Source organism: Tamandua tetradactyla, chromosome 14, assembly GCF_023851605.1.
Source record: "Tamandua tetradactyla isolate mTamTet1 chromosome 14, mTamTet1.pri, whole genome shotgun sequence".
Taxonomy (NCBI): Eukaryota; Metazoa; Chordata; class Mammalia; order Pilosa; family Myrmecophagidae; genus Tamandua; species Tamandua tetradactyla.
Genome location: NC_135340.1, coordinates 5,489,588 through 5,516,084, shown reverse-complemented (window position 1 = coordinate 5,516,084; position 26,497 = coordinate 5,489,588). Strand labels below are relative to the sequence as shown.

The window sequence follows — 26,497 nt, the reverse complement described above, 5'->3', positions numbered from 1 at the left end:
AATCTTGTGAGATTTTATATATATATATATATATATATATATATATATGTGTGTGTGTGTGTGTGTGTGTGTGTGTGTGTGTGTGTGTGTGTGTGTATACACGTTTCCATATAATTTACAGTTTATGTAAATATATATAGCCTGTCGGTTCTGTTTCACTGGAGAACCCTAATGAATATACCATCTGATATATTTTTCATCATCAATTAAACAGAACTCAACTCTATTTTGGGGAAATAAACTATAGTTTTTCTCAATAGTTGCAGCAATAGAAAAAAGAGATCTCAAGTGGTAAGACATAGGAACCCATGTGGGGTTTAAGGGTAGCTTCCTGAGAAGTTACTTACAGTACACGTCCACTCTGATGGACTTGATGGCCGGGGACCCCAGGCCGTTCTCTGCCTTACAGTAATAGCGGCCCCCCTGATGTCGCTGAATGCTCGTGATCCGCAGGGTCTCGTTGAACAGGCTGGAGTCCTGGAACCTGTCAGAGGCACTGCCTGCTGTCTTCGTCCACCTGATCTGAGCAAGCATCAACAGAGATTGTTACTTTAGGTTAGTTTTCCCAGAGGAAAAAAAAAAAAAATGAATCAATAATCAATTATGTATTTGAAGCGTTTGCTTTCAGACTTTCTACATCACCATTTCTGACCATTTCTACATCACCATTTCTGACAAATTATTGAAAATCAAACAAAATATGCTCGCGTATCATCAAGTTTTAAATGCAATATCATCGCTGTCTAGTGTATGCACTTCTAATCCGAGTGCATAGCATTCATCCATAGTTTAATCAGTGGGAAGGTGATGTAAATCATAAAAATATAACATATAGTATTATGTTATAATATAACATATATAATACATATAATACATTATATTATAACATAATATATTATAACATAATATAATATAAATACTTATTATATATAAGTACATTGAAAATATGGGTTAATTTCTCTTTTGGCTTAGCATTTTCAACTTCCGAAATTTTAAATTCTGTAATGTAATTTTTACTTATTTAGTGTAGGTAGAATCTCAATATCTTTTCAGACATTTTTTAATGTTTTATGTTAAATATCGCATTTGATTTGGATAGTTTAGCTCTATTACTAAAATGGCCTATTGAAATTGTGTATAATTTTATACACCTGGTTGTAAAACAGGGTTTTTTTAATGCCTTTGCTTTCAAAGCCCACAAATAACTTGTCTGTTTGGTAATTAAAATTTATTTTACATCAATAATTACTTTTTAAAAGTGTACAGGCTTTCTCAGAGAACATTTCTATAAAAACGCCAAAACACTTTGGATATCTAAAACATTCCATTATAAACAATACCATTCTTTTAAACACAGCTGTGTACAACAGACTTCGTTTTTGTTAGAAATAAAGAGTGGCATTCAACTCAAATTTTGTGTATTTTAGTTTATAAAACCTGAATTAAAAACACATGATGGTACTACAAAGTGATACAAAATAGGGAGAAAACAGGATTTGGTTTTATTTCTCTCCCTGTCCCAGCTTTATAATACATTTTTGTCTTTATTTTTATGATGAGAAACAAACATTAGAAATCCTCTGCTTAAACACATATGGAGAAAAAGGGAAAAATGAAATTAAAGACAAAACTTCAAGGGGTGTGGGGGGAGCTCAGTGGTAGAATTCTCGCCTGCCTTGCAGGAGACACAGGTTCGATTCCCGGCCTGTGCACTCTCCAAAAAAACAAACAAACAAAACGAGAAAACAAAGAAGCAAACAAAAATTCAGCAAATGGTGCTGCAATTACGGGATGCTCACATGGAAAAGAATGAAATGTGACCCCATCATACAGCATCCCCCCCAAAAATGAGCCTCAAATTTGAAATCCCATGATACTGACATATAATGTAAATGGATATTTATAGCCTAATGCAAACACTTTTCCACATCACTAAAATATCAGTATGAAAACAATTATGTTGTCCCCCCAATTGTGAATGAAATTAAAATGCTATTTATGCATTCATAAAAGTCAGTAATTCAGAAAAATTATGTCAAATATGTAATCAATTACTTCCATGTGCATGAAAAATATGAAGAAGTAAATGGCATGATTCCTGACTTAAGGGTGTATATGAATTGATTACCAATATGCCCATAAAAAGAAAAAGTGTAACAAGGATACTGTTTGATCCTATGGGGAAATCCAGGATTCTATGTTTATTTAAACTTCAACATCCACAGGTAAAGGAAGAAAGATGTGTTGAACAAATAAGTCAATTGCGTATTTTTGTTATTTTATAGAGAGATGTTTATTTTCTGTAAGATAATGGGCATAGCTGAAATAAATCTAAGATACAAATAAAATGCAACTCCAATGAACATACCAAGATTTCCTAGAATGTCTAATAGAATACTAAAGTTGATTTGGAAAAATAAATATTTCACAATATAAAACATAAGTACAGAATAAGAGAGTTGTGGGAATGGACTAGCCCTTTCAGGTATTTTTTAAAATATGCTATTAAGATGCAATGATTAAATTGTATAATACTTTTAAAGTACTAGACATGGTCCAGGGGCAGGGGGAGAAAAGGACCTATGGTATAGACCAGGAATTATCCATCTTTTGGGTCTTTGGACTCATTTACACTATTAAAAATTACTGAGTATTCCAAACAGCTTTAGCTTTTGTAGGTTTTATCTATTTATAAATAAAATTGTGAAAAACAGTAAACTATATATTATTAATTCATTTTAAAACTATATTAATAAACTCATGACATGTTAAGTAAGTAAAATTTTAAATCCAAAAACTTTATTTTTGGAAAAAAATTAGTATAAAAAGAGGCACAGTTTTATACTTTCGCAAATCTCTTTAATGTCTGGCTTAGAGGGAAAAAGCTACCTGGATTATCATTTCTGTTTCTGCATGCAATCTGTTACTTTTTTTGAAAGATAAGCAGAAAATCTGGCTTTATACAGATATTTAGTTGAGAGGAATACTTTAATAGATTTTACAGATAATTGAGGATATTCTTTTTTGACAATCTACCAAAATGTAACAAATGATAATTTCTTAATATTTGCTTGCCATGTGGAATCTGAAACCAGATCAATGAACTTTTCTGTAAGGTTACATTAAAATCCATTGGTCTATCTTGTACTTTGAACAGATTTTTTTTATTTATGTATGATTTTTTAATGTCATGCATTGGTCATTTAGAAAATATGAGTTTGCTAAATTATCATTATGTAGCATAAAAATGACATTTGTTAATGTTACAGGCCATTTCTTCAGAAGAGTCTTAAGTTTTAGGAAGCTGTCAAGCTCATGGTGAAAGATTTTTCCACAATTTTAATTTTCTTTTAAAAACTTGAATTTTATAATTGGCAACAAATACAAGCAATTACTTCTTGGGATGTTTTCTCTGAGACGGCAAACTCAACTTCATTCATTTTTGAGAAAATATCTCTCAAGCACCTGAGTTTGAATAACTGTAGCTTACTTAACTTTTTTTTTTTTCTTTTGCATGGGCAGGCACCAGGAATCGATATAACAATTATCTTTTAAAGGAAAAGCATTGTTCTGTTAAAAAAAAAAAGTATTGTGCTCGCTTCGGCAGCACATATACTAAAATTGAAACGATACAGAGAAGATTAGCATGGCCCCTGCACAAGGATGGCACGCAAATTCGTGAAGCGTTCCATATTTAAAAAAAAAAAAAGAGTATCTAATTTAGCACGCAATTCCTTTTCCATGAGGCACAAGTTCTTTTACTTGAAACCCTTATTTATTATACTTAAGTATGAGCAGAAGTATTTTATATAGGCTATATACTTCCAATTGTGTCGTAAAGAATATTAAAAATATAGAACTCAAGATTCAAGATATTTTTTAAATGATACATTTTTGTGGTTTATGGAGGACATTTTTTTTAGTGCAGTTTTTTTCTGATATATTCACACACCATACAGCTATGCGAGGTATAAAATCTATGGCTCAAACTATCATTACATAGCTGGGCATACAATCCCACGATCAATTTTAGAACATTTTCATTACTCCAGAAAAGAAATAAAAAGAAAAAATGAAACCCAAATCATTTCATACCCTTTATTCCCCCGTTATTGACCTAACGGTGTAGCACATACGTTACTATTAATGAAAGAGTATTAAAATATTACTATTAACTTAATCCAGGGTCTACAATAGGTATATTTTCCCATACACCCCTCTATTAGTAACTCTTTGTGATAGTGTCGTACATTTGTTATAGTGATGAAAGCACTTTTTAATATTTATACAGTTAATCATGGACATTGTCCACCACAAGGTTCACTGTTATACATTCCCATGTTTTAACCTCCAACTTCCCTTCATGAGACACACATGACTCGACACCTCCCCTTTCCACCACACTCACACACCATTCACCGTTAATTATTCTCACAATAAATGCTACTGACACCTCTGCCATTTCACAACTTAAGTGTAACCTAGTTAAGCATTCTGCACACATGAAGTAACTGCTCCCTATTCTTTAGCCTTATTCTATATCCTGGTAACCTATATTCTGCATTTTATGTCTAAGATTTTACATGTTATACTTAGCTCATGTCAGAGAGATCATACAGTATTTGTCCTTTTGGTCTGACATTTCATTTAGCATAATGTCCTCAAGGTTCATCCATGTTGTTACGTGCCTCAGGACTTCTTTTTTACTGCTGAATAATGTTCCATAGTATGCATATACCACATTTTTTATCCAGTCATCTGTTGACGGACACTTAAGTTGTTTCCATCTTTTGGTAATTGTGGGTAATGCCACTATGAACATCAGTGTGCAAAGGTCTGTTTGCATCCCTGCTTTCAGATCTTCTGGGTATAACCCAAGGAGTCGGGTTGCCGGGTCATAAGGCAATTCTATATTTAGCTTTCTGAGGACGCACCAAACTGTCCTCCTCAGTGGCAATACCATTTTACACTCCCACCAGCAGTCAGTGTTACAATCTCTCCACATGCTCTCTCACACTAGTAGTTTCCTGTTTGTTTAACAGAGGGAATTCTAGTAGGTATGAGATGATACCTTGTGGTTTTGATTTGCATTTCCATAATAGTGAAGCTGAGCATCATTTCATGTGCTTTTTAGTCATCTGTATTTCCTCTTTGGAAAAAATGTCTATTCATGTATTTTGCCCATATTTTTAATTGGGTTGTTTGTCTTATTGTTGAGTTGTAGGATTTCTTCATATATTCTGGATATCAAACCCTTACCAGCTATGTGGTTTCCAAATGTTTTCTCCTAATGAGTTGCCTTTTCATCCTTTTGACAAAGTCCTTTGAAGCACTGAGGTATTCAATTTTGAGGAGTTTCCATTTATCAATTGTTTCTTTATACTTGTGGTTTGGCTGTAAAGTCAAAGAAACTACCTCCTACAACTAGATCCTGGAGATGTTCCTTACATTCTCTTCTAGGAATTTTACAGTACTCATTCTTATATTTAGGTATTTGATCCATTTTGAGTCAATTTTTGTATAGGATATAGAATAGGGGTCCTCTCTCATTCATTTGGTTATGGACATCCAATGCTCCCTATACCATTTATTGAAGAGACTGGTCTGTCCCAGTTGAGTGCTTGGGAGCCTTGTCAAAAATCAGTTGACCACAGTGTGAATGGGTAGTTTCAGTATTAGAATGCTGGCCTTCCATGCAGGAGACCTGATTCAATTCCCAGACTATGCAGCCCAACCCGAACCACCCCCCGCCCCCCCCCAAAAAAGAAAGAAAGAAAGATCAATTGACCACAGATCTGAGGGCCTCTTTCTGAACTCTTATTTTGATATAACATCAATCACTATGTCTGTCTTTAGGCCAGCACCATGCTGTTTTGACCACTTTGGTTCTGTAATATGCTTTAATGTCAGGGCGTGTGACCCCTCACTTCATTCTTCTTTTTTCAAGATGTTTTTGGCTATTTGAGGCTGCTTATCTTTTCAAATAAAATTGATAATTAGCTCTTCCATGTCTGCAAACTAGTCTGTTGGAATTTTGATTGGTATTACATTGAATCTGTAGATCAGTTGGGGTGGAATTGATATCTTAATGATATTTCACCTTCCAATCCATGAACATGGAATGTCTTTCCATTTATTCAGGTTTTCTATTATTTATTTTACCAATTCTTTGTAGTTTTCTGTGTACCAGTCCTTTACATCCTTGGTTAAGTTTATTCCTTGATATTTAATTTTTAGTTGCTGTTGTAAATGGATTTTTAAAATTACCTCCTCAGATAGCTCATTGCTGGTATATAGAAACACCCTTGGTTATTGTATGTTGGTCTTGCATCCTGCCTCTTTGAAGAACACATTTAGTAGTTCAAGGAGATTTGTTAGTTTTTTCTGGATTTTCTAAATATAGGATCATGCTGCCTACAAATAGAGTTTTATTTCTTCCTTTCCAATTGGGATGCGTTTTATTTATTTATTTATTTTTTTTATTTTTTTTTTTTGCCAAATTGCTCTAGCTAGAATTTCTAGCACAGTGTTGAACAGCTGTGGTGACAATGGGCATCCTTGTCTTGTTCCTGGACTTAGAGGGAAAGCCTTCAGTCTCTCTCCATTGAGAATGATGTTAGCTGTGGGTTTTTGCATATGTATCTTTTATCATCTTTTATCATGTTGAGGACGGTTCCTTCAATTCCTACTTTTTGAAGAGATTTTATCTCAAAAGGGTGGTGAATTTTGTCAAATACCTTTTCTGTATCAATCAAGATAATTATGAGGTTTTATCTTTTTGATTTGTTAATGTAGTTATTATGTTAATTGAATTTCTTGTGTTGACCACCCTTGCATATCTGGGATAAAACCCACTTGATCATGGTGTATAATTCTTTTAATATGCTTTTGAGTTTAGTTCACAAGTATTTTGCTGAGGGTTTTTGCATCTACATTCATTAGGGAGATTAACCTGTGTTTTCTTTTCTTTTAGCATCTTTATCCGACTTTGGTATTAGAGTGATATTGGCTTCATAGAAGAAATTAGATAGTGTACCCCTTCTTCAATATTTAGGAAGGGTTTGAGCAGGAATGGTATTATTTCTTCTTGGAACACTTAGCGAAATTTGCCTGTAAAGCCACCCAGTCTTGGAAGTTTCTTTGTTGGTAGGTTTTTGAAAACTGATTTAATCTCTTGGTTTGTTGAGGTTTATTCTTCTCAAGACAGTACAGAGTGTTTGTGTGTGTCTATGTATGTCTAGGAAGTTGCCCATTTCGTCTCAATAATCTAGTTTGTTGACATATAGTTGCTCATAAATAGCCTCTTATGAGCTCCTTTATTTCTTGGGGTCCATGTTAATGCCTCTATCTTTTTTCTGATCTTGTTTACTTGCAGCTTCTCTTTTTTTGCCTTTGTCAGTTTAGCTAAGTTTTTTTTTTTTTATCTTCTCAAAGAACCAACTTTTGGTTTTATTGATTTTATGTTTTTTTATTATCCATTTCATTAATTTCTTCTCTAATCTTTGTTATTATTTCCTTCTGCTTGCTCGCTCCAGGATTAGTCTGTTGTTCTTTTTCCAATTTCTCCAGCTGTTCAGTTAAGTCATTAGTTTTAGCTCTCTCTTCCTTTTTAATTAGGGATTTGGGGCTCTAAATTTCCCTCTCAGCACTGCCATCACTGCATCCCATAAGTTTTGATATGTTGTGTTCTCATTTTCATTCATCTCAAGATATTTACTAATTTCCCTTACAATTTGTTCTTTGATTCACTGCTTGTCTAAGAGTGTGTTGTTTCATCTCTTTTTATTTTTGTGTATTTTACAGTTATCTGTTTGTTGTTGATTTCTAGCTTAATTCCATTAAGGTCAGAGAAAGCGCTGTGTATAATTCCAATCTTTTTAAATTTATTAAGTCCTATTTTGTGCCCCAGCATATGATATAGCCTGGAAAATATTCCATGAGAACTTGAGAAGAATGTAATCATGCTGTTTTGGGGTACAATGTATATGTCTATGTGTATGTTAGGTCAAGTGCATTTAACATATTATTTAGTTTCTCTGTTTCTTTATGGATCCTCTGTTTAGATAGTCTATCTATTGGAGACAGTTGTGTCTTGAAATCTCCCACTATTATAGTAGAGTCATCAATTACTCCCTTTTTATTTATTTATTATTGTTGCATGGGCAGGCACCAGGAATCGAAACTGGGTCTCTGGCACGGCAGGCAAGAACTCTGTCTACTGAGCCACGGTTGCACTGCCCATTCCCTTCACTTTTGCTAGTCTTGCCTCATGTCCTTTGGTCTACTTGATTAGGAGCATAGATATTTATGATTGCTATTTATTCCTAGTGAACACACCTTTTATTAATATATAGTGTTCTTCTTTATCTCTTAAAAAATTTATTTTTTGCATTTAAAGTCTATTTTGTCTGATATTAGTATAGCTACTCTAGCTTCTGTATTTTTTTTTTTTTTGGTTAGTACTTATATGGAATATTTTTTTAATGTACTTTCACTTTCAATCTATTTGGATCTTTGGATCTAAAGTGAGTCTCTTATAAGCAGACTATAGATGGATCACATTTTTAAATCCATTCTGCCAATCTGCATCATTTGATTGGGGAGTTTAATCCATTAACATTCAAAGTTATTACTGTAAGTAGTTCGCAATTCAACCATCTTATCATTTGTTTTTTATTTCTCAGTTCTAGTTTATCTCTTTCTCTTTTTATCCTTTAACTTACCCTTACTAATATTCTTCAATTCTGTGCCCTCCTCCAGACCTCTCTTAAGAGTCTTTTCAGCCAGCAGCACTCCCTTTGGCAGTTCCCATAGGGCCAGTATCTTAGTAACAAACTTTCTCAGCTTCTGTTTATCCATGAATATTTTAACCTCTCCTCAGTTCTGAAGGACAGCTTACTGGATAGAGAATTCTTGGCTGGCAATTTTTCTCTTTCAGTATCTTAAATATATCAAACCACTGCCTTCTCACCTCCGAGGTGTCGACTGAGAATTCAGCATTTAGTCTTATTTGGTTTCTCTTGTATATGATGAATCACTTTCTCCTGCTTCTCTCAGAGCTTTCTCCTTCCTCTGACATTTGACAGTGTGATTAGCAGGTGTCTTGGAATGGGTCTACTTAGATCTATTCTGTTTGGAGTATGTTGGGCTTCTCAGATTTGCATATTTATGTCTTTCATAAGAGTTGGGAAAATTTCAGCAATTATTTCTTCAAATATTTTTCATGGCCCTTTTCCTGTCTTTTCTCCTTCTGGGACCCCCATGATGTGTATAGTTGTGTGCTTTGCATTGCCAATCAGTTCTCTGAGACCCTGCTTGCAAATTTTTCCAGTTTTTCTCCATTTGTTCTTATGTCTGTTCAAATTCAGTTGATCTGTCTTCTAGCTCAGTGATTCTTTCTGCTGGCTCTTCAAATCTGCTGTTATGTGTCTCCAGTATATTTTAATATCATCGGCACTGTCTTCTATTTCCATAATGTCTATAATTTTTCCATATATTCTTTCAAATTCTTCTTTATGCTCTTCTAGTATCTTCTTAATATCCTTTATCTCTTTATGCACATTTTCCTTCATTTCTTCGAATTGATTCAGGATTTGTTCGTACATCTTTCATTAGTTCTTCCAGATTCTCTGTCTCCTCTGACTTATTGACCTATTCTTTCGACTGGGCTATTTCTTCTTGAGCTTTCGTATGCTCTGTGATTTTTTGCTGCTATCTGGTCATCTGTTACCTTGATGACTCTATTCTCAATGTCGGTTTCTCTCTCTTGTCCAGGATTTGTGGTCCATTGCCCGCTTTGACAATCAGATCATGTTTCTCAGCCATAACAGGGCCAGGTATCTGTGCACGGGGTACAGACTAGCTCCGATGGGCTAGATGGTCCGGAGGGCTCTGAAAAGCCGTCATTTTCCCCGTGCACTTTCCAGCCTGCCCAGATGATGCTGTTTGATGATTTTACTCATCCTGAGATGGAGTCTGGAGCCCTGCAGCGCCTGCCTGGGCAGGGCTGAAACTACAGGTGCTTGTGCTCCCATTTTGCTGTCTTAGCATGGGACTCTCCTCCCCGGAGGCCTTGTGGTGGAGACTCCCCAGCCGCCAAGTCTGCAGCTATTCCCCAGCAAGGATCAGGCTATCCACTGTTTTTCCCCTCATGGGCAGGGGGAGGGCACCAGGCATCCCAGTCTCTGTCCCCATTTTCTCAGACTCTTTGTCCCTCACTGACCTGGGTCTTAAAATGTCCTTTCCTGCCCCTCTGAGTCCTGAAACAGTTGGTTTGGGAAGTTCTGCCTGGCTACTTGCTGCTTTGGGGAAAGATTCTGCCTTTCCCTTCCTATATTCCTTGATTTTGGAAGCTCCTTCTTGCTGTCCTTTTACATCCCCCTCCCAGTGGGTCTCCCCTGGGTCCCTGTAGGCTTAGGTCTTGTGTCTGCATATGGGAGGGATTCTAGCTCAGCTGTCAGATGCTCTACAGTCTTTCCACAGTGGGAGGCGAGAGGGATCCTGGCTGCTGCTCTGGGCACTTCCCGAGCTGAGACCGAGGGAGACAGAGGGGACAGGACCAGCCAGGAGGTAGGGAAGTCCCTGCTTGATGTTCTTCTTCCTTGGATTTAGTATTTGAGGGCTCCTTCTCCAGTCTTTACCTTCCTCCAGAGTTCTGAACAGGTGCGCATTGTCTCTTTTGTTGCTAAATTTCTGGGGAGAGGTTTTCGGTAGCTGCTGACATCACCATGTGATGGCGTGACCTCAGAGAACATTCTTAAGTGATCTTTTATTAACTGTGAGTGTAAGGCCAGGTGGTGAAGATGACGATGGCTGCAGAAAGTGGTCCCCCCATCTTGATTGGTGCTAAGGAGTCAGCTCTTTTATCCACCATTTCTTTTGTGCCATCGCTACCAAAATTAACAGTGAAACAATACTATTTGAGTATTATTATGAAAATGGTATTGAACTTGAGAAATCCCTGTACAGGCTGCTGGGACTCCTATTCCTGGTGCTCTAGGAGCCACACTTTAAGGACGGACGATTATAAATAAAGAGCCACAAACAGCCACACACATCGATGGGGTTTAGCATTTCATAGGTGCCGTTTTAAATCAATTTTTTGCTCCATAAAAGGTGTTGCGGCAACTGATTATATATTTATAAAGGGGGGAAAAGATGAATCTCTCTACACCTCCCCTCACCCAAAATAAATTTCAGATGCATCAAATATTTAAATACAGAAATTGAAACTATAATAAGTCTGTAAGATAACAAGCTATAATCTGTCTATAATCTTGCAGTGAGTAAGGCTGTTAATACTAACCTTAAAAACTTTGAAAGAACACTTTGATTAGTATGCCATATATTTTTGACTATGGAAGACAGATTATATTATAAAATAGAATAATATTTTATTATCAGCATTAAGCATCAATTTCGGTAATGCATATGTGATTGGTGTATTAAATGATGAGTAAGCTAAGAAAAAAGGACATGAAATTCAGGGAAAATAAGAACTCTGAATGAGTATTATGTATGTGAAAAGATATTTTATCTTCTTCAGGGCTTTTTTTTTCCCCCCCTCCTTTCTTTCTTTCTTTCTTTTTTTTTTTTTTTTGCTTGGGCAGGCCCCAGGAATCAAACCCAGGTCTCTGGCATGGCAGGCAAGAACTTTCAACTGCCCACCCTCAGGTTTTTTGACATAAGGAGACCCATTAGGAACAAAGTTTCATCTACCCATTAGTCAGAAATACACATAGCATCTTGCATTGCTGAGGTTTCATACTTGGTACTAGAAGGAAAAATTGGTATAACCTTCCTTTCAGAAAAAAAACATTTTGCAAATTACATAAAAAATGTAAACACACTCACACTGCAGATTGTTAAATTAAAATTTATCTAACTGAATTTTACCTTCTGACATATAAGAACAAGAATGAAAATGAATGAACCTTCAGCATGTGTAAGAGTTTAAAACTGGGAGCAATGCGAATCTCAAATGATACTCCAGTCCTTATGAACTGATTCAATCTAAAATAGAATGCAGCCATTCAGAAATGAATAGGAAAATGTATTAAGTTATAAAAAAAAGTCAAGAACTAACAAGAATATCATACTCTGTGTAAAAAGAGCGTGCATGTGTGTCATGTATGTGTACACATATCCTAATACGGTTATTGGAATTGTACAAGGAAGCACAAGCGAATTAACACTGATTAAATCTATGAGTGCAATCAGGGGTGAGAAGAAAATAAAGAACTCTGTTTTTTAATTTTCAATTTCCCATTCTTAGTTTCATTAAATTTTACTTTGTCACAAGTAAATATTGCACTTGCTATTAAAAGGTTAAAAAATGAAATTCTCTAATGAAATGTAAGGAAATAAGGTAAATAGAAAATAAAAATAAAGATAAATAAAAATAATCACTTACGGAAGGTTTTTATTTTCCTTCATTTTAAAAACTATATATTCTGAAAAGAAATATTCCTGAGCTGCTGAAAGATGGGTCTACTCATCAAAAGGGTTTACTAAGTTAAATAAATGCCTATAAAAGTTTTGATCTCGAGGTCAATTTTCTCTGTAGACTTTCAAAAAGAAGGAATGAATATTTTACTGTGTCAGTCTGTTTATTTTCTAATGTCGATCTCCCTTCTTCCAGAGTAAGATAATCCTAATTTAATAATTAGAAAAATGGCCCCCAAAATAAAGGCAAAATTTTCTGGTCTCCCATTCAGGTACATTCTTGCCATTGTGAGAGTGCTTTTTTTTTTTTTTTTTTTAGAGATGTAAATTTACAGAAAAAGTATGCCTCAAATACACAAAATTCCCATATACCACCTGTGCTGGTTTGAAACTGTCATGTACCCCAGAAAAGCCATGTTATTCTAATCCATTCTTGTGGGGACAGACCTGCTGTGGGTAGGAATTTTTTTTTTTATTGATTAAAAAAAGAATTAACAAAACAATTAGAAATCATTCCATTCTACATGTACAATCAGTAATTTTTAATAACATCACATAGTTGCATATTCATCATTTCTTAGTACATTTGCATCGATTTAGAAAAAGAAATAAAAAGACAACAGAATAAGAATTAAAACAATAATAGAAAGAAAAAAAAACAAAAAACCTATAACATGCAGGTTCATTCAGTGTTGTAACATAATTGCATTACAATTGGGTAGTATTGTGCTGTCCATTTCTGAGTTTTATATCCAGTCCCGTTGTACAGTCTGTATCCCTTCAGCTCCAATTACCCCTTCTCTCTTTTTTTTTTTTTTTAATAATGGAAAAAAAGAAATTAACCCAACATTTAGAAATCATACCATTCTACATATGCAATCAGTAATTCTTAACATCCTCACATAGATGCATGATCATCATTTCTTTGTACATTTGCATCGGTTTAGAAGAACTAGCAACATAACCGAAAAAGATATAGAATGCTAATATAGAGAAAAAAATAAAAGTAATAATAGTAAAATCAAAACAAAACAAAACAAAAACCTATAGCTCAGATGCAGCTTCATTCAGTGTTTTAACATGATTACTTTACAATTAGGTATTATTGTGCTGTCCATTTTTGAGTTTTTGTATCTAGTCCTGTTACACGGTCTGTATCCCTTCAACTCCAATTACCCATTATCTTACCCTGTTTCTACCTCCTGCTGGACTCTGTTACCAATGACATATTCCAAATTTATCCTCAAATGTCTGTTCACCTCAGTGGGACCATACAGTATTTGTCCTTTAGTTTTTGGCTAGACTCACTCAGCATAATGTTCTCTAGGTCCATCCATGTTATTACATGCTTCATAAGTTTATCCTGTCTTAAAGCTGCATAGTATTCCATCGTATGTATATACCACAGTTTGTTTAGCCACTCTTCTGCTGATGGAGATTTCGGTTGTTTCCATCTCTCTGCAATTATAAATAACGCTGCTATAAACATTGCTGTGCAAATGTCCATTTGTGTCTTTGCCCTTAAGTCCTTTGAGTAGATACCCAGCAATGGTATTGCTGGGTCGTATGGCAATTCTATATTCAGCTTTTTGAGGAAACGCCAAACTGCCTTCCACAGTGGTTGCACCCTTTGACATTCCCACCAACAGTGGATAAGTGTGCCTCTTTCACTGCATCCTCTTCAGCACTTGTCATTTTCTGTTTTGTTGATAATGGCCATTCTGGTGGGTGTGAGATGATATCTCATTGTGGTTTTGATTTGCATTTCTCTAATGGCCAGGGACATTGAGCATCTCTTCATGTGCCTTTTGGCCATTTGTATTTCCTCTTCTGATAGGTGTCTGTTCAAGTCTTTTTCCCATTTTGTAATTGGGTTGGCTGTCTTTTTGTTGTTGAGATGAACAATCTCTTTATAAATTCTGGATACCAGACCTTTATCTGATATATCATTTCCAAATATTGTCTCCCATTGTGTAGGCTGTCTTTCTACTTTCTTGATGAAGTTCTTTGATGCACAAAAGTGTTTAATTTTGAGGAGATCCCATTTATTTATTTCCTTCTTCAGTGTTCTTGCTTTAGGATTAAGGTCCATAAAACCGCCTCCAGTTGTAAGATCCATAAGATATCTCCCTACATTTTCCTCTAACTGTTTTATGGTCTTAGACATAATGTTTAGATCTTTGATCCATTTTGAGTTAACTTTTGTATAGGGTGTGAGAGATGGGTCTTCTTTCATTCTTTTGCATATGGATATCCAGTTCTCTAGGCACCATTTATTGAAGAGACTGTTCTGTCCCAGGTGAGTTGGCTTGACTGCCTTATCAAAGATCAAATGTCCATAGACGAGAGGGTCTATATCTGAGCACTCTATTCGATTCCATTGGTCGATATATCTATCGTTATGCCAATACCATGCTGTTTTGACCACTGTGGCTTCATAATATGCCTTAAAGTCAGGCAGCGCGAGACCTCCAGCTTCGTTTTTTTTTCCTCAAGATGTTTTTAGCAATTCGGGGCACCCTGCCCTTCCAGATAAATTTGCTTATTGGTTTTTCTATTTCTGAAAAATAAGTTGTTGGGATTTTGATTGGTATTGCATTGGATCTGTAAATCAATTTAGGTAGGATTGACATCTTAACTATATTTAGTCTTCCAATCCATGAACACGGTATGCCCTTCCATCTATTTAGGTCTTCTGTGATTTCTTTTAACAGTTTTTTGTAGTTTTCTTTATATAGGTTTTTTGTCTCTTTAGTTAAATTTATTCCTAGGTATTTTATTCTTTTAGTTGCAATTGTAAATGGGATTTGTTTCTTGATTTCCCCCTCCACTTGTTCATTACTAGTGTATAGAAATACTACAGATTTTTGAATGTTGATCTTGTAACCTGCTACTTTGCTGTACTCATTTATTAGCTCTAGTAGTTTTGTTGTGGATTTTTCCGGGTTTTCGATGTATAGTATCATATCGTCTGCAAACAGTGATAGTTTTACTTCTTCCTTTCCAATTTTGATGCCTTGTATTTCTTTTTCTTGTCTAATTGCTCTGGCTAGAACCTCCAACACAATGTTGAATAATAGTGGTGATAGTGGACATCCTTGTCTTGTTCCTGATCTTAGGGGGAAAGTTTTCAATTTTTCCCCATTGAGGATGATATTAGCTGTGGGTTTTTCATATATTCCCTCTATCATTTTAAGGAAGTTCCCTTGTATTCCTATCCTTTGAAGTGTTTTCAACAGGAAAGGATGTTGAATCTTGTCAAATGCCTTCTCTGCATCAATTGAGATGATCATGTGATTTTTCTGCTTTGATTTGTTGATATGGTGTATTACATTAATTGATTTTCTTATGTTGAACCATCCTTGCATACCTGGGATGAATCCTACTTGGTCATGATGTATAATTCTTTTAATGTGTTGTTGGATACGATTTGATAGGATTTTATTGAGGATTTTTGCATCTGTATTCATTAGAGAGATTGGTCTGTAGTTTTCTTTTTTTGTAATATCTTTGCCTGGTTTTGGTATGAGTGTGATGTTGGCTTCATAGAATTAATTAGGTAGTTTTCCCTCCAATTCGAATTTTTGAAGAGTTTGAGGAGAATTGGTACTAATTCTTTCTGGAACGTTTGTTAGAATTCACATGTGAAGCCATCTGGTCCTGGATTTTCTTTTTAGGAAGATTTTAAATGACTAATTCAATTTCTTTACTTTTGATTGGTTTGTTGAGGTCATCTATGTCTTCTTGAGTCAAAGTTGGTTGTTCATGTCTTTCCAGGAACCCGTCCATTTCCTCTAAATTGTTGTATTTATTAGCGTAAAGTTGTTCATAGTATCCTGTTATTGCCTCCTTCATTTCTGTGAGGTCAGTAGTTATGTCTCCTCTTCCATTTCTGATCTTATTTATTTGCATCCTCTCTCTTCTTCTTTTTGTCAATTTGCTAAGGGCCCATCAATCTTATTGATTTTCTCATAGAACCAACTTCTGGTCTTATTGATTTTCTCTATTGTTTTCATGTTTTCAATTTCATTTATTTCTGCTCTGATCTTTGTTTTTTCTTTCCTTTTGCTTGCTTTTGAATTAGTTTGCTGTTCTTTCTCCAGTTCTTCCAAGTGAACAGTTAATTCCTGCATTTTTGCCTTTTCTTCTTTTCTGATATAGGCATTTAGGGCAATAAATTTCCCTCTTAGCACTGCCTTTGCTGCATCCCATAAGTTTTGATATGTTGTGTTTTCACTTTCATTCACCTCGAGGTATTTGCTAATTTCTCTAGCAATTTCTTCTTTGACCCACTCGTTGTTTAAGAGTCTGTTGTTGAGCCTCCACGTATTTGTGAATTTTCTGGCATTCCACCTATTATTGATTTCCAACTTCATTCCTTTATGATCCGAGAAAGTGTTGTGTATGATTTCAATCTTTTTAAATTTGTTAAGACTTGCTTTGTGACCCAGCATCTGGTCTATCTTTGAGAATGATCCATGAGCACTTGAGAAAAAGGTGTATCCTGCTGTTGTGGGATTTAATGTCCTATAAATGTCTGTTAAGTCTAGCTCCTTTATAGTAATATTCAGATTCTCTATTTCTTTATTGATCCTCTGTCTAGATGTTCTGTCCATTGATGAGAGTGGGGAATTGAAGTCTCCAACTATTATGGTATTTGTGTCTATTTCCCTTTTCAGTGTTTGCAGTGTATTCCTCACGTATTTTGGGGCATTCTGGTTCGGTGCATAAATATTTATGATTGTTATGTCTTCTTGTTTAATTGTTCCTTTTATTAGTATATAGTGTCCTTCTTTGTCTCTTTTAACTGTTTTACATTTGAAGTCTAACTTGTTGGACATTAGTATAGCCACTCCTGCTCTTTTCTGGTTGTTATTTGCATGAAATATCTTTTCCCAACCTTTCACTTTCAACCTATGTTTTTCTTTGGGTCTAAGATGTGTTTCCTGTAGACAGCATATAGAAGGATCCTGTTTTTCAATCCATTCTGCCAATCTATGTCTTTTGATTGGGAAATTCAGTCCACTGACATTTAGTGTTATTACTGTTTGGATAGTATTTTCCTCTACCATTTTGCCTTTTGTATTATATATATCATATCTGATTTTCCTTCTTTCTACACTCTTCTCCATACCTCTCTCTTCTGTCTTTTTGTATCTGACTCTAGTGCTCCCTTTAGTATTTCTTGCAGAGCTGGTCTCTTGGTCACAAATTCTCTCAGTGACTTTTTGTCTGAGAATGTTTTAATTTCTCCCTCATTTTTGAAGGACATTTTTGCTGGATATAGGAGTCTTGGTTGGCAGTTTTTCTCTTTTAGTAATTTAAATATATCATCCCTCTGTCTTCTAGCCTCCATGGTTTCTGCTGAGAAATCTACACATAGTCTTATTGGGTTTCCCTTGTATGTGATGGATTGTTTTTCTCTTGCTGCTTTCAAGATCCTCTCTTTCTCTTTGACCTCTGACATTCTAACTAGTAAGTGTCTTGGAGAACACCTATTTGGGTCTAATCTCTTTGGGGTGCGCTGCACTTCTTGGATCTGTAATTTTAGGTCTTTCATAAGAGTTGGGAAATTTTCAGCGAGAATTTCTTCCATTAGTTTTTCTCCTCCTTTTCCCTTCTCTTCTCCTTTTGGGACACCCACAACACATATATTTGTGCGCTTCATATTGTCCTTGAGTTCCCTGATACCCTGTTCAAATTTTTCCATTCTTTTCCTGATAGTTTCTGCTTCTTTTTGGAATTCAGATGTTCCATCCTCCAAATCACTAATTCTATCTTCTGTCTCTTTAAATCTATCATTTGTAGGTATCCATTGTTTTTTCCATCTTTTCTACTTTATCCTTCACTTCCATAAGTTCTGTGATTTTTTTTTTCAGTTTTTCTATTTCTTCTTTATGTTCAGCCCATGCCCTCTTCATGTCCTCCGTCAGTTTATCGATTTCGTTTTTGAAGAGGTTTTCCATTTCTGTTCGTATATTCAGCATTAGTTGTCTCAGCTCTTGTATCTCATTTGAACTATTGGTTTGTTCCTTTGACTGGGCCATGTTTTCAATTATTTGAGCGTGATCCGTTATCTTCTGTTGGCGTCTGCGCATTTAGACAGATTTCCCTGGGTATTGGATCCAAAAGTTTGGAAGATTTTTCTGTGAAATCTCTGGGTTCTGTTTTTCTTATCCTGCCCAGTAGGTGGCGCTCGTGGCACACGTTTGTCTGCGGGTCCCACCAGTAGAAGGTGCTGTGGGACCTTTAACTTTGGAAAACTCTCGCTGTCCGGGAGGTTCGCTAGCCGAAGCGGCTTGGAAGAGTGCGAGCCGGCCCGGGGTCCGAACGCAGGGAGGGTTGCTGGCCGCCGCAGCCCGGGAAAGCGCCCGTCCGAATTTCCTAGTCGGCCCGGGGCGACAAGCGTGGTGGGAGGGCGCCAGCGGCAGCGGCCCGCCCGGGATAGTGCACGTTCCCGGGGAGTCACGGGTTTGGAAGGGCCCCCCCCACCTGTCACCATGCTCCGGGGCCTGGGGATTTCTGATCCAATTCTCTCAGTTGGTCCGAGGGGTCACGCGTGGTGTGGGCGCAAGCCGCCGCGGTTTCAGAGGACCGCCTCTCCAATTCTCCCAGCCGGCCCGGGAAGGGGGAAGGGAGTGACTCGGCCGCTTGCCATCCCGCCCGGTGAAGCCCGCACCCCTCAGCGATCTCACCCGAGCAGCTTCTCTCAGCCAGCCAGTCGTTCCAGGATGGGGTACGCTGTCTTTTTTTTTCTCTGTTGTGGCTTTGGGAGCTGTTCTGTATCGTTTCTACTCCCCTAGTAGCTGTCCTGGAGAAGAAACTAAGATCTGCGCGTCTTACTAAGCCGCCATCTTCTCCGGAAGTCCCCAGGAATTTTTGATTAACTGTTCTCATGGAGACATGACTCTCCCAATTCAAGGTGGTCTGAATCCTTTACTGGGGTCCTTTATAAGAGCTCAGGGAGAGAGAGAGAGCTAAGAAAGAAAACGCCCTGGGAGAAGCCATAAGAGAAATAAGGCCCAGGGACATTTGAAGACAGCCTTTGACACCAGAAGGAGTAGAAAAGGACCAGCAGATGTTGGCAAGTGTGTGGCAGAGGATTCCCAGATGCAAGGAGCTTTCCTCCAAGAATGCATCTTCCTCGTGATGACTTACTTAATTTGGACATGTTCATGGCCTTAGAGCTGTAAATTTGTAACTAGTAAATCCCCACTGAAAAAAGTCAATCTATTTCAGGCTTGCATTCTGGCAGCTTCAGCAAACTGAAACACCACCCTATTATTAACACCTCTCATTTATGAGGTATATTAATTACAATTCATGAAGGAGCATTTTTATAATTGTACTAATAACTATTGTCCATCGTTTATAATAGTGTGTGCTTTGTGTTGTACAGAAATTTGCATACACATGGGGAAGCAGCACTCCCCATTTTGCTCTTCTTTCTGCTGGTTCCCATTTTGGAACCTGGGCTAATCTGGAATGGAAGTCAAACACAAAGAAGCAATAAAACAGAAAAAAACAAAAATAAAAACAAAAAAAAACACAAATTCTGAACAATATACAACAATTGGCTTCTACACGGGAGTGAAATAAAATTCTACCCAGTTAAGAGTCATTTCTTTGCATTATCTGGGACTAAAAGCCAAACCTGATTCTATCCGCTGTGCCTGCGGTGTTGAGGGAAGTCAGCCTGCCACCAGGTTCTCCAGCCATGGAAGACAGAAGCCAGTGAACAAGCACGGGCCTTTGTGCATCCCGTCTCTGATACCCAGTCGGAATGTCATTCATCTTAGTGTAAAATATAAAAATATCCTATGACATGCAAACACTTAGTAGCCTGAGTGTTCAAATAACTCCACTTGACAAAATATTTGAGGCAATACCATAAACTTTCAACACATAAGCCCACTCAGAAGACTTGGCTGTGAAGAAGAGAGCGAAAAGCATATGGTGGTGAGCAGGTAACATTAATCTATGTGTATTTAATGAACACGATAATTTGCCTGGGGTATATAAATTTTTTATTTTTTTATTATTTTTTTAAAATTTAAATATTAAATTTTCTTAAAACCAAAAAGGCATACGATAAGGGGATTTGTAATAACCTAACAAAGCCTGGGAGTTTGGGACGGAGTGGGACCCAAAGGGCAGGTCAAACTCTTAGTGTCTTAATGTCACCCCCATGGAAGAAAAGGAGAGAACAGAAGTAAGTTACCCTAAAATCATAGACATTGTGAGACTTAAGAGGGGAATGGATGTGCATCTGAAGAGATAGCAGTAACTTTGTTTATAAACAAGAGGGCGATCTTGAATGCTAATTAAAATGATAGCAAAAGACACAGTTCCATTAATAGAAAAAAACTGACAAAGTGAAAAAAGAGTGGAAAAATAGCAAAAATAGGGTAAAGGAAAAAGTTAAACATATAATTTTAAATAAAATAGTACAGTCAGGTCTTAAAAATAAAAACCTAATTATATGCTGTTTATCAAAAAAAAAAAAAAGAAACAGAATTAAATACTTAAAGGGATAATGAAAGATTGAAAACCAAGATTGGAAAGGAAGGCATGCATTAAGAGTTAACAGACATGAAAATTAAAATCAATCGATCACTCAGTTACTCAGTCAGGAGTCACACTACATTAATATTACATTCATAAGATGAAATTTACAGTTTAAAGCTCTGGACAGAGAAAGTCATCATTTTATATCTTAAGAGTCACAACTACTAGCTGAATATATTGTCATAAACTGATATGCAATGAAACAGAAGCAGCTAAAAAATAAAGTAAAAAAAAATTAGAAACAGAAGAATAAGAATTTGATAAATAAGCAAATAAGTGGGAAATTCTATGTACCTCTTTGGGAACCTAAAAATATAATCTTTCTCTATCATGAATATATATATGACTAAAAAACATATAGAAACTCCTGCATTCATAGAGTAACTGATGCTTTTTTCATATGTGCCCATTAAACATTTATCAATATTGATCACATATTTGGTAGCAAAGAAAACCTTAATTAATTAAAAAAGAGATAGAAGAGTGCAGGCACTCTATCTGGACTTAATTTCAATATAATTATAAATAAATAATCAAAAGATGACTAAACCAAATTAATACTTGGAAATCTGGTCTTTGTTCAAAAAGAAAACTTAGAGCAGACTTCGGGAGAAGATGGCGGCTTAGTAAGATGTGCGGATCTTAGTTTCTCCTCCAGGACAGCTACTAGGGGAGTACAAACGATACAGAACAGCGCCCAAAGCCACAACAGAGATAAAAAAGACAGCGTACCCCATCCTGGAACGACTGGCTGCCTGAGAGAACCCGCTCTGGTGAGATCGCCGAGGGACGCGGGCTTCACTGGGCGGGGTGGCAAGCGGCCGGACTCACTCCCTTCCCCCTTCCCGGGCCGGCTGGGAGAATTGGACAGGCAGTCCCCTCAAACGGAAGCGGCTTGCGCCCACACCACGCGTGACCCCCCGGACCAACTGAGAGAATTGGATCGGAAATCCCCAGACCGCGGAGAATGGTGATGGGTGGGGGGGCCCCTTCCAAACCCGTGACTCCCCGGGAACGTGCACTCTCCCGGGCAGGCCGCTGTGGCTGGCGCCCTCCCGCTACGCTTGTCACCCCGGGCCGACTAGGAAATTCAGACGGGCACTTTCCCGGGCTGCGGCGGCCAGCGACCCTCCCCGCGTTCAGACCCCGGGCCGGCTGGCACTCTTCCAAGCCGCTTCGGCTAGCGAACCTCCCGGATGGCGAGAGTTTTCCAAAGTTAAAGGTCCCACAGCACCTTCTACTGGTGGGACCCGCAGACAAACGTGTGCCACGAGCGCCACCTACTGGGCAGGATAAGAAAAACAGAACGCAGAGATTTCACAGAAAAATCTTACAACCTTGTTGGGTCCGACACCCAGAGAAATCTGCTAAATGCCCAGATGCCAGAAGCAGAAGATAACTGTCCACGCTCAGAAGATTGAGAATATGGCTCAGTCAAAGGAAAAAACCAATAGTTCAAATGAGATACAAGAGCTGAGACAACTAATGCTGAATATACGAACAGAAATGGAAAACCTCTTCAAAAATGAAATCGATAAGTTGAGGGAGGACATGAAGAAGACATGGGCTGAACATAAAGAAGAAACAGAAAAACTGAAAAAACAAATCACAGAACTTATGGAAGTGAAGGATAAAGTAGAAAAGATGGAAAAAACAATGGATACCTACAAATGATAGATTTAAAGAGACAGAAGATAGAATTAGTGATTTGGAGGATGGAACATCTGAATTCCAAAAAGAAACAGAAACTATCGGGAAAAGAATGGAAAAATTTGAACAGGGTATCAGGGAACTCAAGGACAATATGAAGTGCACAAATATACGTGTTGTGGGTGTCCCAGAAGGAGAAGAGAAGGGAAAGGGAGGAGAAAAACTAATGAAACAAATTTTCACTGAAAATTTCCAACTATTATGAAAGACCTAAAATTACAGATCCAAGAAGTGCAGCGCACCCCAAGGAGATTAGACCCAAATAGGCGTTCTCCAAGACACTTACTAGTTAGAATGTCAGAGGTCAAAGAGAAAGAGAGGATCATGAAAGCAGCAAGAGAAAAACAATCCATCACATACAAGGGAAACCCAATAAGACTATGTGTAGATTTCTCAGCAGAAACCATGGAAGCTAGAAGATAGTGGGATGATATATTTAAATTACTAAAAGAGAAAAACTGCCAACCAAGACTCCTATATCCAGCAAAAATGTCCTTCAAAAATGAGGGAGAAATTAAAACATTCTCAGACAAAAAGTCACTGAGAGAATTTGTGACCAAGAGACCAGCTCTGCAAGAAATACTAAAGGGAGCACTAGAGTCAGATACAAAAAGACAGAAGAGAGAGGTATGGAGAAGAGTGTAGAAAGAAGGAAAATCAGATATGATATATATAATACAAAAGGCAAAATGGTAGAGGAAAATACTATCCAAACAGTAATAACACTAAATGTCAGTGGACTGAATTTCCCAATCAAAAGACATAGATTGGCAGAATGGATTGAAAAACAGGATCCTTCTATATGCTGTCTACAGGAAACACATCTTAGACCCAAAGAAAAACATAGGTTGAAAGTGAAAGGTTGGGAAAAGATATTTCATGCAAATAACAACCAGAAAAGAGCAGGAGTGGCTATACTAATATCCAACAAGTTAGACTTCAAATGTAAAACAGTTAAAAGAGACAAAGAAGGACACTATATAATAATAAAAGGAACAATTAAACAAGAAGACATAACAATAATAATATTTACGCACTGAACCAGAATGCCCCAAAATACGTGAGGAATACACTGCAAACACTGAAAAAGGAAATAGACGCAAATACCATAATAGTTGGAGACTTCAATTCCCCACTCTCATCAATGGACAGAACATCTAGACAGAGGATCAATAAAGAAATAGAGAATCTGAATATTACTATAAAGGAGCTAGACTTAACAGACATTTATAGGACATTAAATCCCACAACAGCAGGATACACCTTTTTCTCAAGTGCTCATGGATCATTCTCAAAGATAGACCAGATGCTGGGTCACAAAGCAAGTCTTAACAAATTTAAAAAGATTGAAATCATACACAACACTTTCTCGGATCATAAAGGAATGAAGTTGGAAATCAATAATAGACGGAGTGCCAGAAAATTCACAAATACGTGGAGGCTCAACAACACACTCCTAAACAACGAGTGGGTCAAAGAAGAAATTGCTAGAGAAATTAGCAAATACCTCGAGGTGAATGAAAGTGAAAACACAACATATCAAAACTTATGGGATGCAGCAAAGGCAGTGCTAAGAGGGAAATTTATTGCCCTAAATGCCTATATCAGAAAAGAAGAAAAGGCAAAAATGCAGGAACTAACTGTTCACTTGGAAGAACTGGAGAAAGAACAGCAAACTAATCCCAAAGCAAGCAAAAGGAAAGAAATAACAAAGATTAGAGCAGAAATAAATGAAATTGAAAACATGAAAACAATAGAGAAAATCAATAAGACCAGAAGTTGGTTCTATGAGAAAATCAATAAGATTGATGGGCCCTTAGCAAGATTGACAAAAAGAAGAAGAGAGAGGATGCAAATAAATAAGATCAGAAATGGAAGAGGAGACATAACTACTGACCTCACAGAAATGAAGGAGGCAATAACAGGATACTATGAACAACTTTACGCTAATAAATACAACAATTTAGAGGAAATGGACGGGTTCCTGGAAAGACATGAACAACCAACTTTGACTCAAGAAGACATAGATGACCTCAACAAACCAATCACAAGTAAAGAAATTGAATTAGTCATTTAAAATCTTCCTAAAAAGAAAATCCAGGACCAGACGGCTTCACATCTGAATTCTATCAAACATTCCAGAAAGAATTAGTACCAACTCTCCTCAAACTCTTCAAAAAAATCGAATTGGAGGGAAAACTACCTAATTCATTCTATGAAGCCAACATCACACTCATACCAAAACCAGGCAAAGATATTACAAAAAAAGAAAACTACAGGCCAAACTCTCTAATGAATACAGATGCAAAAATCCTCAATAAAATCCTAGCAAATCATATCCAACAACACATTAAAAGAATTATACATCATGACCAAGTAGGATTCATCCCAGGTATGCAAGGATGGTTCAACATAAGAAAATCAATTAATGTAATACACCATATCAACAAATCAAAGCAGAAAAATCACATGATCATCTCAATTGATGCAGAGAAGGCATTTGACAAGATTCAACATCCTTTCCTGTTGAAAACACTTCAAAGGATAGGAATACAAGGGAACTTCCTTAAAATGATAGAGGGAATATATGAAAAACCCACAGCTAATATCATCCTCAATGGGGAAAAATTGAAAACTTTCCCCCTAAGATCAGGAACAAGACAAGGATGTCCACTATCACCACTATTATTCAACATTGTGTTGGAGGTTCTAGCCAGAGCAATTAGACAAGAAAAAGAAATACAAGGCATCAAAATTGGAAAGGAAGAAGTAAAACTATCACTGTTTGCAGATGATATGATACTATACATCGAAAACCCGGAAAAATCCACAACAAAACTACTAGAGCTAATAAATGAGTACAGCAAAGTAGCAGGTTACAAGATCAACATTCAAAAATCTGTAGCTTTTCTATACACTAGCAATGAACAAGTGGAGGGGGAAATCAAGAAACGAATCCCATTTACAATTGCAACTAAAAGAATAAAATACCTAGGAATAAATTTAACTAAAGAGACAAAAAACCTATATAAAGAAAACTACAAAAAACTGTTAAAAGAAATCACAGAAGACCTAAATAGATGGAAGGGCATACCGTGTTCATGGATTGGAAGACTAAATATAGTTAAGATGTCAATCCTACCTAAATTGATTTACAGATCCAATGCAATACCAATCAAAATCCCAACAACTTATTTTTCAGAAATAGAAAAACCAATAAGCAAATTTATCTGGAAGGGCAGGGTGCCCCGAATTGCTAAAAACATCTTGAGGAAAAAAAACGAAGCTGGAGGTCTCGCGCTGCCTGACTTTAAGGCATATTATGAAGCCACAGTGGTCAAAACAGCATGGTATTGGCATAAAGATAGATATATCGACCAATGGAATCGAATAGAGTGCTCAGATATAGACCCTCTCATCTATGGACATTTGATCTTTGATAAGGCAGTCAAGCCAACTCACCTGGGACAGAACAGTCTCTTCAATAAATGGTGCCTAGAGAACTGGATATCCATATGCAAAAGAATGAAAGAAGACCCATCTCTCACACCCTATACAAAAGTTAACTCAAAATGGATCAAAGATCTAAACATTAGGTCTAAGATCAAAGATCTAAACATTATGTCTAAGACCATAAAACAGTTAGAGGAAAATGTAGGGAGATATCTTATGAATCTTACAATTGGAGGCAGTTTTATGAATCTTAAACCTAAAGCAAGAGCACTGAAGAAGGAAATAAATAAATGGGATCTCCTCAAAATTAAATACTTTTGTG

At 36.8% G+C, this 26,497-nt stretch overlaps 1 protein-coding gene and 1 non-coding gene across 2 annotated transcripts in view; one reads left to right on the top strand and one right to left on the bottom strand.

The window, feature by feature from the left end:
• The window catches only part of MDGA2 (MAM domain containing glycosylphosphatidylinositol anchor 2), a 932,919-nt gene that overhangs the window by 451,454 nt on the left and 454,968 nt on the right, over positions 1-26,497 (bottom strand). Inside the window, exon 3 of the mRNA XM_077126843.1 lies at positions 348-522. Within this exon, the coding sequence (XP_076982958.1) occupies positions 348-522 (175 nt within the window). The remainder of the gene's footprint in view (positions 1-347; positions 523-26,497) is intronic.
• On the top strand, positions 3,592-3,698 carry LOC143656698 (U6 spliceosomal RNA). The gene has a single exon (XR_013162601.1). It is a non-coding gene; the product is annotated as a U6 spliceosomal RNA (small nuclear RNA).